Below are 14,758 nucleotides of genomic sequence, written 5' to 3' on the forward strand. Positions count from 1 at the left end.
TATTTTCCTTATTACTAGTGCCCGGGATTTTTATACTTACGTATACACGCTTCGCCCTGATACGCCAGCCAGAAAAGCGGGCGGTTCGCAGTGAGAAAGAAAACTCGCGGTGGAAAAAGTCCGGACGCGGCGCAGGGGCGCGCACATACCGCGTCATAAAGAGAGATCCCGAAATACGATCTCCCTCGCGCCGCCTGTGAAAACGTAGGAAAAGATGGAGGAAACTATGAAATTCCGGCCATTCTTCGCCCCGACAATAGGACGTACGGGGGATATATATTTCGGAAATTCCCAATGGCACACGCGTGCACCACCGTCACTATAAAAGGGGGGGGGGGGAAAGGGGGGACGCGGGTAGGGCGGGTAGAGAAGGCAGGAGGGGCGGCTTCGCTTCCATTATGACCGACGCGTTTTTTTTTTCCTCTCCGAGGGTGGGTTTTCTAGCGTCGTACCCGACCGTACGTGTATTAGCGCGAAGCGTTTTGTGCCGTCGTGTGCGAAGGGGCCCTTTCTTCGGGACAGCTCGGCCAAAAACCACCCCTGAAGTGAGCACCAATGGAAATTCGGCCGACCGCCTCCCCGAGCTCCCCGGTATCCCCGGAATCGGTCGGAAACTCGACCTCTCGATGCGAGTCGCGCCATAAAAGCGCGCGCCAGCAGGCTGCGCCGATGACGCGCGATCGATATCGTAAATATTTAATTAATAGTTGCGAGCGATTATCACGCCGGGATTATTCTACATTCAAATTAACGCTTCGTTAACACCATCGCCGTGAGACTCACCAGGAATTATTATTTCGCCCGTGTCATGATAACTTTTATCCATTACACACAGACAGAAAGATTTCTTTATATTTAATAAACAGTTTTGTCCGACTATTCCAAGGCATATATTTCTCTGGTTTTAATAAATTTTATACAGATTTTTTCAGATTTAATAAAATTTATTAGAAACAAAGAAATATGTAGTTTGGAATAGTCGAACGGTTTATTAAATTTAAAGAGATCTTTCTCTCTGTGTAACAAAAGAAAAAAAATAGTTGTAATAACCATAATATCACTACACATTTATAATCATTTTTTAACCAAACCATATTTTCATAGTTATTCAACAATATAAATTATGGCTTGTTTGAACTATACTATAACTATAAAGCTTCTCATATTCATAATATTGGTAACTTATATCTATGCAACTTATGCTATAGTTGCCACAAACAAAATGGATATTTTAATACAGTAAACATTATAGTACATAAACAATCGCTATATATAAGCATCTATAAGCATGATTATTATTATTACAAATATCATATAATAATAATTACTATAAATATAGTATTCCTGACTATAAATATTTTTATACTATGCAATTATACACCGAGAGAAAATTATGTGATATTTTTGACTGATATATTGCATAGTAAAACAATTTTATTCTGAAGTATTATTTTTATAGTAATTATTACTACAATATTGGTGATAATAATAATTATATACTTACAATGGATGCTTATGGTGTTTGTTTTATGGTACAACTTATTATATTAAAATTTCCATTTTGGTTGTGGCAACCGTATTATAAGTTGTAATCAATATTATGATTATGAAAACTTTAATATGTAGTTCAAACAAATTACAATTTATATTATTGAATAAAATATAACTGAGTTAAAAAATAACTATATATAGTGATATTACGTTGCGGCAACTATTTTTTTCTCTCGGCGTATAGCGGCAAATATCACACATTTTTTGCTCAGTGTAGAGGTTATTATTTTAGAATCTCCACTTTTTTAGAATTCAAGTTTACTATCTCCTTTCCACGATTTTCCCGCATGTAACTCTCACAAAGATATTGATTGCATGACATGAAAAATGTTATTCACGTATATTTACTGCGATAGAGACAATCATCGTGACAGCATTTGGCAAAATTTGGAGTTTATCGTTATTTTATTATTAACTGTTTCTTCATCGACTTATTCGCGTATTCACTGTAGATGAATGTAAAGAGAATTTCCGATATACGTATATCTATCGTAATTTTTTTCAAATTTCCGCAAGACATTCGTGAAGAGCGTTTCATCGAATAGCATGCTTAGTCAAACAATAGAACCCGCGAAAAATTCGCCTATCATTTTACTGATAGCAACGAATGTATTCAAGCCGAGCCGCGCATTGTGAGCCGAAAGGTGAGATTTCTGTTACGCGCTCGCATTTAATTAATGCCGAAAACTCCGACGCGATACAACGCGCACGAGCGAGCGAGCGAGCGAGCGATTTTTTTCGGCCGTGTTGTTCGCAGAGTCGCGAGATTCGCGAAGTTCCGCGAGTACCGCGGTTTTGCCGGCATTCGCGAGCGACGCGTGAATATTTCATGGAAATTATAAATTACACGGCACGCGCGGTATGTTCGGATGGGAGCCGGCCGCCGCGGATTGCATCAAATTTCTGACGTACAATCGATGTCAGTCGACATTTCCTCGCGACCGCCACCGCGGAAAACGCGAAATTTCAATCGCATTCAAATAATTATTCGCGATCCGTTTTCGACGCTCGGAACAGCCCGTGAATTCGCGCGATAAAATTGTCGTTAATTGCCGTCAATGTTCGGTATAGCGATGCGAATTGTTGGAATTTTCATTTCTCTGCTTTCGTTACTTTCGGGTAATAAATGCGTGACGTCGGTGCGGCGAAGCAGTTGACCATGTGTGTACGTGTACACACGTGATCTTCTGTTTCGAGCGCGTTTCGAGTATATGCATATATGCACGTACGTACATACTTTTCCGACGTCCGTCCGAGAATTTCCCTTGTTACCCGCTGCAAACGGGTAGTACGCTCGCCGAATGTAAACAGACGCGCCTTCGGGATTACTTTCAAACCCCCGCAACGTCGCTTTCGTCGGATTAATCTGGAACATATTTTAATTTTCCTGGGTTAATTACTTTCGCGCATACGACGTCAAATTTTGACACTCTAAACTAATCAATTCGATCAATTTTTAAAATTTTTCAATACTTGGCATTTTTTATAGATTTTTAATATATGTTTTATTTTTTTTTAATACATAATATTCTATCTCTCTTTTTAAAAAATACACTCAGAGAAAAAAATTGCTTAATTTAAATGACTATGTTACCAAAACTATCACAAATAGCCATTTTATATTAAACCAATAATATTTGCTACATACAAGTAAAATTCACTTGTTTGGTGTAAATAAATTATTTGAATCGTATTAATAACTTATTTATTTGAATCGGGCAATCTTTTTAGTGTATATAAAATCAGTGTACAAAGATAAAACTGACAAAATAAATACAAATTTGTTGATTTTCCTGCTACGGCACCTAAAGATTTAATTTTTCTATTGATAAACGTAAGACACATATTTTATTATAGAATATAAAGTCCGCCCGTGGTTCAGGCTGTTAAGCACGGCATTAATCTCGACGGTGTAATTTAAAATTTCGAAAGTACGTTCACGCAGCAAATACGTATCTGGGCTGTGTGCGTAGTGTCGCGTAGAATCTCTCCCCCTTTTCCGCACATGCAACACCGCTACTGGCAACAACCCCTTATTATCCCGGGCACTCCTACCGCGATACATAACTGCCATTCGTATTATAACCTGCACCTCGGCCATTGTGCAACCCGTAGCCTGTGTTTCCACGGCTCTTCTTCGACGTCTGTCATTAATTCAGCTTTACTCCGTTGACGTGTACCTCCGTATCATTATACCGCGCGCATACTCTCAGAGCAGGAAGGAGCACGGAACAGGCAATTCAGAATGTCGGAAAGAGCACGGGAAATCGGCACCGGGAATTTCATTAACCTTAGACCAGATCCGTATTAATTGGCGTGCAGCGCCACGGATGTTCGTGCCCGCATCCAACATTCGGCGAGTGCCGTTTCTCTGACACTGATATTTAACCAGCAGATGTTAAAGCAAAGCGCATTCGAGGTACACCACTTCGCGATTTAATCTCTCTACGCTGATATTCTCCCTGAATTACCGTCATTCGTGTAAATTACATGACCTGTGACCAATTTGACGTTGAGATTTGTGTTTCCCTTTTTCTCCCCCCCCCCTCCTCCTTTTTTTGTTTCCTTAGACATACGATTGGATTACTTTGCACAAATTACTATACACTCTGTTTGATAAACGAGAACGAGAAGTTCCGTTAATTTGGCAACGGCGACCGAGCTGGTTGGAGCGTCGACTAACGTTTTCTGGACACCGATGGGGGAAGATTTAAACGGTAGGTTGTGTGGACAACCCAGAAAATTAGTCACATCCGCATTCAGCGCTAAATCGTTCCCGTGTTCTGCTCTTCCTATTGTCGCTGGCTTCTCGACTGTGAAACTTTTGTTGAGGTATCGCCCGAGGGTTTTCCGCGGAATTCGTGGCCGGCAAAACGACGACGAGCGTCCGCCCATCCGAGTTCTTGGCCCAATGAGATCTCGGCATCGAATAATGCCACATTCAAGACGTCAGGTCGGGAGGATAAAAGTAAACGCGCAATCTAATTCTATGTCGCACTTGGCTTTTCATTCGCACAAGAAAATGCAATGATATAAAATCGAAAATATAAATTAAAGTGGACGAGGCTTTAACCGAAGGCGAACGTCAGGAGAAAAAAATTGTTGCAGCAATCACTAATATCACTATAATATTAATCTATGCAATTTATGATATAATTGCTGTAACCAAAATGAAAATTTTAATATAGCAAATTGTACTACAAAACAATCACTATAAGCATTACTATAAATAAATGGTTATTATTACCAATATTATAATAATTACTATAAAAATGATATTCCTGATTTAATTATTTTAGTATGCAATTATAGTCGCAAATATCACACATTTTTTTCTCAGTGGACAGCCGCTTTTCGGATCTTCCGACAAAGATTGATGGTTGTTAAGAAAAAATTATTATTGTTCACTGTTCGAAATTACGCTACAGATTGAGATAGTTTTCCATTAGAAAATTTGCACTCTAAGTATACCGGCACGTTCGAGAAAAAAGAATTAGGTCACTATTTCTCTCTACTTCCGCTTGCAAAAAAAAAAACTTGAAGAAGCGCAACGTCAGGCGCAAGTTCGCGGAAACTGCGGAGGTTATAGGAGGGGGGAGGGGGAATAAAAAATATTCAAGAATTCTCCGTCGAATCTCGCGGACGCTGAATTCTCGCGCGACGGAATCCAAGGGAAAAAAAGCAAACGCGGACAAAACGCGGAGATGGATTGGGGAGCGAGGGGACAAGATCTTTGGGGTTGGTTTTTACGCACGAACTACATCCCGATACCAGGGGGATGAAGGAGGAAACATCGATCCCGGGGTAACCCATACGCGGCCGCATACACCTATACGCGCACACGTGAGCGCACGAGTACGCGTCGCGAGCGCTCCTTCGGGGGCGAGAACGTTCTGTATAAAGGGAGATGAAGTCTTATGGGGTTGCGTCTTTATGTGAAAGCATTCTGCAGGTTCTCATGCCGGTCTACGAATTCTAGTAAGCGCCCTTTCCTCGCCCGATGCCCGGAATTCTTTCTTGCTCTTCGATTTTGAGTTGTCCTGAGCGATGAACAAAGCGTGAAACACAAAAGCGACGTTGTATTTGGACAATCTTATATTTAAAAAAGGGGGGATGTTAAAGAAATTAGATTCTCTGAAATTATCTGCATCATCACGATGTTGCAAAATGTAAGATGGACATGAGCTAATGGAAAATATTTAAGAAGCTTTAAGAAATTTGAATATCACTGATGTGACCGTCGCTTTTTTTGGTTACAAATTACTGATGAGAAATTTTCAGAAAGAGTTAAAGGATATTTCTCATATATAGTTACATATCGTGCACATCTCATAAAAAACATCGTTAACGTATACGTCGTAGGCTCATTCTCGCAGAGTTCGCGGATGTCTCAATCATCTTTGAGGAAATGAGTTTGGTCGTGGTCACGTGACTTTGTCCGCGAAACTAAAACCGCAGAGATTATTAATTCCCGTATAACAGTGATTACGGATCCAGAACCAATATCATTATGGCTCTCGTAGCCCCCCCTCTCTCTCTCTTTCTCTCTCTCTCTCTCTCTGTCTCTCGTTCTCTCTGTCTCTCCCTAGGCCACCTACGGTCAATCTCTAATACTCGCTGACCACAGCTGCGCACGCACACTCGCCCTCACGAACACGCGCGCGCTGCTTTATTTATCCCTTTTACCAGGCCCTCGCCTGGCCCTGGCGCCAGGATAGGAGGGCTCAGCCCTGTGAAACTCCCTCGAGAAGGAACTTCAGCCCTGTGGAAAAGACGGCCGTTCGTGGTTGATATTCTTTCGCGTTTCTCTTGCGCATTCGCTTTTCTTCCCCGCTCTCCCGTTTCCTCCCGTATTACCCGGGATTGGGAATTCCCGCGACGGAACGTCGCACTCGAGAGGTCGCAAGTATATAAAACATCATTCGTTTCGTTGCTCCTTCCGCGTGAGGACTAACGGAGAATTAATTGATTTCTACTCTTCGTGGGATTCGCGAATTTCTGTTAAGTTCTTCGCAGCCTCGTTACCATCGCATATCCTTCCTGATACGTTCATCTCTTGTTCTTTATCTTAATGCCGTTCCTCGCGAGGAGGGAGCAAGCCAATGCTTGAGGTCAAAGGTCGGGACCTCGTCAGACACTTCGAGAAAAGGCACGAGGAGAGAAGCATCGCGGTGAAGGTGGTGTGCAGGACGAGCGAAGTTTCACTCCGTGGAATCTCCTTGCTATCTCTTATGAGACGCAGTCACGACAGTTCGTACTTTTCCTGAGTTACTGTTCTCTCGGAATTATTAGAACCATTGCTTATGTGTACGAGAGAAAGAGACAGAGGGAGAGAGAAAGAGAAATAGGGTCAATCGGGATAATTGTGACAACGGTGAAGTAAGCGCGACGCATTCACTAATTCGTAATACGACAAAATTAATAATTATATAAAATTATCGTAAATCTGAAACAATTTCGCTTAATATCGAAAGGCATTACGACGGGAAAAGAAAACATAAAACAGAATAAATTCGGAGTAATACATAAAACATTTAACGATCACGAGTGAAATATCATTTCACCTTTATCCGTCCATTATCTAATCATCCTGCGGTAATCAACGTCATTAGAGGCAGCGTATACACGACCGCTTCGAGGGTGTAGAAAAAAAGCAAATTGTCCCGACCTTAGCGGGCTTTTTCTCTGCCTCACGGCCAACACGGAGTATACTCCCTAAAAATAATGGAGCTCCGGAATAATTCAGCGGGACGATTACGTTCGCGCTACCACGGCTACAGCTTTCGCGTTATTATAGCAACCGCTCGCGCATTTCTCTCTCTCGATGAGAGGAGATACATCGTTCCCACGATTGCGCGGAGAGCATTGGGAATATTATGGAAGAATGTTTAATGTGTTCAATGTGTTATAAGAACCGGAGAGAGAGATAATCGATTTCAGAATGGAACGGACGTATGGATGCGAGGCGATGCGGTCGCTCTGAGGGGTTACCCCGAGCATTCACCGGCGTCCGATACCGCGCGCTAATTCCGTGCAATCGGAAGCGCCGACTCGAGTCATCAAGTCGCCGATCTCTTCCACGACGATGATGACGGTCGTTGCGAGGGTGAATAGGGTTTCCCGGGGCTTGTTGCAGCGCAGTGTGTTCTCATGGCTCTCTAGCATAGCTACGAGGTTCTTGGCTTCTCCCTTTTCTTTCTCTTTCCCACTGTCTTTCTTTCCTTCTGCCTTCTCTATTTCTTTTTTTCTCCCTCGCGCACGGTTAGGAGCGTTGGCCATGGCGCCACTATGCGCAGAAGAGAATCGAACCCCTCAGTTGCACCGAGAATGAACGAACGAACGAACGAACGAACGAACGAACGGACGGACGGACGAACGAACGAACGAACGAAAGTGCGCTTGGCGGTCGTTTTTTAAAAATAAAATGGCGGCCGCGCCGGCCGACGTCGCACAGGGAACGAAGAAGCGGGAGACGCGAGGGGCCCCGGGGTCCGAGTGGGAGGAGGGACGGGGGAGACGCGAAGGGAGACCGCTGCGGCGGTAGATGGAGCCGAGGAGGACCACCGGAGAGCCGTTCTGCGATTAGACTTACAAAACAAACGGCCCGGCGGTCCGGACCACGCAGACCAATGGCGTAGCACGCTGATCCCGACAAGGGACATGAGATAATTGGATCAAGACCCGGCGAGTACGAGAGCCGCGCGCGCGAGCGAGAGGAGCGCCTCGTAATTTTCGATTGGCCGCGGGTCAACGACCTTGACTCTACCGATACGCCAGCGCGAATTCTTCACGTGGCCGTTGTCATTTACGTCGCTGGAACGACGGCACACTGGACTGGTCACAATGTCCGGGAACAATGACGAGTCTTGCCCTGGTTTTCGAGAGACTGCAAACAATGTTGCCAGGATGAAAAAAGATACCTCTTTAATATATATATATATATATATATATATATATATATATATATATATATGTGTGTGTGTGTGTGTGTGTGTGTGTGTGTATGTATATATATGCACGCTATCGTTTCTCGAGAGACGCAGCGCGAAATTTTCAGATAACGATGCCTCTCACAAACATTTGCGTCTCGGCAGGAAATTGCGAGGCAAGAGAGCGACGAAAGGCGGCGGTATCGCATGGAAAGTGGCACGGCGCGATCGTCGTCGACGGCATATGCGAGGGGCGGCAGAGAGCCGGGGTGTCCACCTCCTAGAAACGTGTAGCCTCTACCCTCTATTGATCGAACGGTCTGCCCTGGGCTCCACTGGAGTGGACTGGACACACCAGCAACCCCTAACCGTCGCACCATCTCGCAGACCCCCACCCCCGTTTCGCCTTATATACGTAAGAATACATGTATGTGTATGTGTATGTGAACGCGCACGTGAGTAAGAGAGAGAGAGAGAGAGAGAGAGAGAGAGAGAGAGAGAGAGAGAGAGAGAGAGAGAGAGAGAGCTCGGCAGCCAAAAGACGCCCCAAAATGCTGCGCCCAGGGGAGGATGGTCATCCCGGGGGTGGCTCGTACGATTTCGACGTGTATCTCGAGAAGGCTCTTCCCCGTGTGAGTGTTCCGTACGTGTTGGTATACGTACGAAGCCTTATTGGACACTGGATATTGAGCGAAGGTGATCGCCCGGAAGGTGAACGGCTGGAGTGGCCACGAATATGAAATTTTCATACATGATTTCGATCGTTAAACGAGCCATGCTCCGAATTCTATCATCCATTTTTCGCAGGTAGGTGAACAATTTGAAGAGGAGAACTTGTGTCTTATATAATACAGGGACTAAAATGGTAGAAAGAGAAAGAGAGAAAGAGAGAGAGGAGAGAGTGTAGTACGCTTTGTACATATGAAACTGCCTATCCATTCTCCGCATATAGATAAAATACACTAAGTAGACTGTGACTTTTGTGACGTCATTCTCTACATTTCCCTTTTGCACTCGACTTGCATTTATTAACATGACATGTTCCGCTCCTCAGAGTCCGGGAGGAACATTTATTCAGTGAAGTCCTGAAACTCGAAGACTTCGCATTGTAAAACGAATCTTCGACTATGCTCGATCTATACGCTCGTGAAATTGCATCGCCTCGACTTAGTGATTTCTACGTGCCGTGCTGCCAGTCGTTTCGAATAATTTCCGATTCGCTCGGCGGAATTCGTCCTTAAGATCGAAAGAATCTTCCGTGGAAGCGATTTCGAAGTACGACTTCCGGGAACCGCGTTCGCCGATGGTGGATGAGGGACGAGAGGATGATAGAGGACGACGAGACAAAAACATCAACTGCCTCTATCGCAGCGAGACGGAATTTTTATAGCGCCCGTTTACGAGCCGTCTTAACCGATTAATCGTACGGTGACGCTCGTATCGTTATTAACATGTCACAAAAATGATCTTTTTAGATATAAAATTTATATTTTTTCCCTTAAGCCTAAGAACAAATAACTTTTATAACAATATTTTAGAAAAGTAATGATTGTTTTTAATTAAGTTTAAAGAAAAAAATATATATGTATGTATATATATATATATATAACAAATAATTATGTAATACAGTGAGGTTTAATAATTTTATTTTATCACACCGAAAAAAAAATAGTTGCAGTAACTATAATATTACTATAATTTATAGACATTTTTGGATCTAACCATATTTCTATAGTTGTTCAACAGTATAAATTGTAGTTTGTTGAAACTATATTGAAGTTTCCATAATCATAATATTAATCTATGCATGTCACTTGTGATATAACTGCAATATAATTATTGCTAATATTACAGATAATAATCATTGTAAAAATGACACATTCCTAACTATAATTACTTTACTATGCAATGTAGTCGCAAATGTCACACATTATTGTCTCGATGTACTACTCGCCCAAGTATATCTCCTATCGCGTCCGTTTAAATTACCGCAACGTGAATCACCGTCACCATTTATGAGTCTATCGCCGCCGGACGAATATCTTTGATTTTCCATCGGCGAAACACTGCAACGGTGACCGGTGCTAACGAGTGTCACGTTGCGAATGCCTCCGTCGGGGGCGCAGCCTGGAAGCGACAGTTGAAGTATCTCGGTTCGCGACTGCTCTCGACTTTCATCGGGCAGGAATTTGCATCCGCGAGCCCCCGAGTCCCGCTCGCGAGGATCGCGGATCGAGATTTCGACGTATAGGTAGCCGTGGCACATTGTGTAACGCAACGCCCCGGCGCATTACGGTGCCGTGTGTACGTTCCGCGCGAGCATTCGCTGTCTCCCGAGCTCTTTATGAGATACCACTCCCCGTTCTCGCCGTATTAAACAATAACGAGCGCAACGACAGGCCGTGCACCCCGTTAATCCGCGCGGACACGTTTCGCGATCGCGGCCGATTAGCCGCGTCGTGAGAGACGCGGTAGTAATGAATCGGCAGCGAGCATGCGAACGAGGTACACACATACACTCCGATAATATCAGACTAGAGCGATATCTCTTCTCTTCTTTCAGATACCGACACCGCGGTACTTGATATTAAACGCGACATTAACTGTAGGGGGAAAAAAAAAAGAGGACGAATCACGTCGTTAATTTACCTCCCATGTAATTTACGAGACGAGATTAATTTTCAAGTGCATGCGCGAGTCCTTCAGGAATCCGCGAGCCGTTGGCGTCCTGAATACTATGGTTCCGAGACTGCCTGTGTGCGAAACAAAGTAACGATACTCCGGGTAAGCATCCCTAGACGGTACTCGCGGGCAAATGGCTCGGCTGTCTGCGGCGAGCCATTCGTGATACGGGTTGTCGTGACTGCGCTTGATAGCATTCGAGTGAAAAGCTATCCCGAATCCGCGGAGTCGTATTTACATGGTAAAGCCGTAGAGAGGGAGACTGAGGTTTCGTGTTCGGATTTAAGTAGCCGTTGAGTATCGATTACGGTGCGCCCGTACATTTGTTTTAACGTCGAACGTAATAGCCGTTTAAAGTGAGGGCGCGCGGTGGAAAGCGCGCCCATGCCGTAAAACCGCGAGCGATAGGCTCGCCGTCGTCGTCGTCGTCGTCGTCGTCGTCAGCGGCGGCGGCGTCGTCGCAAATCGATACGGTGTGGCGCGCTATTTTGTTTACAAAGCGTTCGAAATAGCTGTCTAATAATCTCGCCGTGTGGTTCGTGAACGGCAAAAGTTTCCCCTCGGAAAAACGCGGAGTGCACGAGGGCAGCACGGAGAAGCTTTTTATAGCTCGTTCGTTCGCCGCGTACACGTGAAACGTCGAGCTATCCGTAGATTTGGAAAGTTTAAAATTCAAGATTCTCAAGGTATAATTGCGCGCTTTCCTATCTCTTTTATATATATATATATTTTTTTTTTACAATCGCGCGGCTATAGATCGCGCGCGATTATAGATCCTTTACGCGCGCGCTGCGTGTAGGGGCGCGGGTTAACATCCTCCCCCGAGAGCTTAATAGCATCCTATAGATTTTAACTTGTGCAAAGTTTTTTGTCGGCTATACCGCGCGAGCGGCAGTGCGTAGATTTTACCGCGCGGATGTATGGACGGATAAAGATTCAACACTCCAAAGAAGTATAGAATGACTGAATCAAATATTTATTCGGAATCGAGATCCCCCGAGAAATTAAAGAGGCAGAGACATCGCGCTGTAAAAAAAAAAAAAGAAGTTTTCGCTCTTCCTGAAAGTGTCGCGAGGGAAATACTTTTTACCGATCGTAGCGTTTGAGCGATCGGAGAGAATGATCGAAAAGCTGCTGCTACACAGCCTTAAAAGCGCTTGTAAGCGATACGACGTAGATCAACACGCGTCCGCTAGGCGTCTCTTTCTCTCTCTCTCTCTCTCTCTCTCTGTTTCTCGCGAGCAAAGCGCGTGTGGCGACACAGCGTGTGGATACAATATGTGCGCCGAGTGTACTCTAACGTGTACTGAAGTTACGTCGCTATACATTATACGGCCAGGTCCAAGCTAGCTCCGACCATTAGAGGCAGACCATGCGCACCTAACCGATGCGAGCGCATTGTCCTGTGGGCGACACGGCCGTTATTGAATCGCCGTCGAGTTATGTGAGAGATCGTCCCTCTTCCTCCCCCTCTTCCTTCCCGCCCCCCTTGCTTTCTCTCTCTCTCTCTCATTCCCGGCGACTCGCCTACCGGCGTGTGTGTTCGCGCGCATGTGACGCGCGGCCGGCGCATAAAATACACATGCACGCATCATAACCGCATTACTACCGGCCGCGCGTGTAACTATGCGTCGCCGTACCGTCGTTCGTTCCCCGTCTGTCCCGCGTGCGTGCGTGCGTGCGTGCGTGCGTGCGTGCGCGCGCGATGAAAAATTAGGCGGGTACTCGGGCTCGGCCCGAAGCGCGCATCGCTCGCCACGATCGAGAGTCTCGTCTCTCGGACCTACCCATTGGAGATACCTGGTATATACACCTGGGACGGCTAGAATTAATACCGCGCACGCATGTAAAAAAAAAAAAAAAAAAAAAGACGTAGTCCATAGCACGTAATGCACAGCGACGTAATCGCGCTGTGAGGGAAAGTCGACCTACGCGGCGCTCTACCGATTTACGACCATCCACGATATTTGCTAAGCAATTGGTCGGGCAGAACTTTAGTCTTTCCACTATTCCTTTTCCCCTCTTTCCCCTCTCTCTCTCGTTCTCTCGATCGTACTGACTATTTTGCTCGTCTGGGGATCGATGCGTGTGCGTGTCTATGAAGACGTTCCCTTTGAGGGGTAGAACGTCGCATTCTCCCTCGTGTTTATGTGTGTCGGAGCAGACCGTAGCACTCTCCGATCCTCGGAATGGAAGATGCTAGGCGTCCCTCCGAGGCGCCTTTCCCGTCATCTATCACCCCCGCCCCCTCGCTCCCAGTTGCCCCTAATGTCGCGAACGAGGCCGCAGTTACGAGGAGCGAGGGAGGAATCCGACGGCGACTACAACTCGTAAGTCGAGAGGGGGACTTATCAGAGCGTGGAGGACACTCGGCTTTCACGGCGGGGAAGACGTCGCGGAAGGAGTAATAATTCGCGGCGCGCTACGCTTTTTGTACGACGGATATTTTTCCGCGCGAGAAAGGTCGCGCGAGGGGGTAGGAGAGAACGCGAGGATTGATGGGGAGACCGGCGCTCTCGCGCGACTCGGTGATCTTGACCCCCTTTGCAACCGCGTGATGATTTTTTATACTTCGGCGCTAACGAGCGAAGAGTGGCATCTAGTGGCGATCAAGTCAACGACAGATAACGGTTGCCAATCGCGGCACGGATTTCTGGGAACGTAAAGCGCCGCGGCCTCATCCATTTTTCTACTCCGTTTATAAATACACCGCGCTTGAAATATATCGCGTGACGGTTTCAACGGTTTTTCCTGAAATATCATCCCCGCGGCGCACATAATATCGGCTCCGTCGCCGGTCGATAGAGCTGCTTACCCGAAAGTCATTGTATCGCGGGTAAAATATCGACGTTCGACGCTCGCTCGTGGAGAATTGAAAGACAAATAGCGATACACAAGGCCGCCCGAGTCGCTGCCGCGACTTCGATTTCTATCTCGCTTGCCGATCCGACGTTTCCCCTCCCGCGTTCGGGAAATGGCGGCGACAATTAGATGCCTAGACCCTTGAGATTCATGTGGAAAAGTAAATCATACGAAATGAAATCACTTCGCGCTTTTTCATCCTGAGAAAGAGAAGGTCAAGCCTTAAACGATATGGTAACTTTTTAAGTGAAATTATTTCAGTTAATTAAAAAAAATAAATTAAGTAAACTTTTAAGAATAATATTTAATTTCGCGCGAGCCGCTGTTATCGATTATAAGACGCAGGGTGTGTAACAACGTCGAGAGTTCACGAATAGTCGCTACGTACGGTGTCACCCGCAAAGCTCGCCGGAAGCATCCAACCGACTTTATTCCGACGCACGAAAACAACCCTCCCATCAACGTTTCTGTCACTCTCAGCCGTTTCATTACGGATTCGTACATACGAACGCGTTTTCCGTAGCGAAAGATTCGCAACCCGAACAATTTTCGGATCACATCGTATAATACCCTGTGAATCCCTGTAACTTTTGAACAGCGAGATGGCTCTCGTTGAAAAATTTTATCCCTTATAGAATTGTAATACTGAGTAGAATTAAATTGGCCAGTAATTAACACTTGTTTTAAGTATTAAAAGCACTGTTGTTAGTACACTTAATACTAAAACAAACAAA

The 14,758-nt window shown here is 45.3% G+C and overlaps 1 protein-coding gene across 1 annotated transcript in view; it reads right to left on the reverse strand.

Annotated features, from left to right (window-relative positions):
- Nucleotides 1-1,937: 1,937 nt before the first annotated feature.
- Nucleotides 1,938-14,758, reverse strand: part of LOC118645426 — a 76,912-nt gene continuing 64,091 nt past the window's right edge. Inside the window, exon 2 of the mRNA XM_036286476.1 lies at nt 1,938-2,917. Within this exon, the coding sequence (XP_036142369.1) occupies nt 2,597-2,917 (321 nt within the window). The 3' untranslated portion in view covers nt 1,938-2,596. The remainder of the gene's footprint in view (nt 2,918-14,758) is intronic.

This window comes from Monomorium pharaonis, chromosome 4 (assembly GCF_013373865.1).
Source record: "Monomorium pharaonis isolate MP-MQ-018 chromosome 4, ASM1337386v2, whole genome shotgun sequence".
Classification (NCBI taxonomy): domain Eukaryota; kingdom Metazoa; phylum Arthropoda; class Insecta; order Hymenoptera; family Formicidae; genus Monomorium; species Monomorium pharaonis.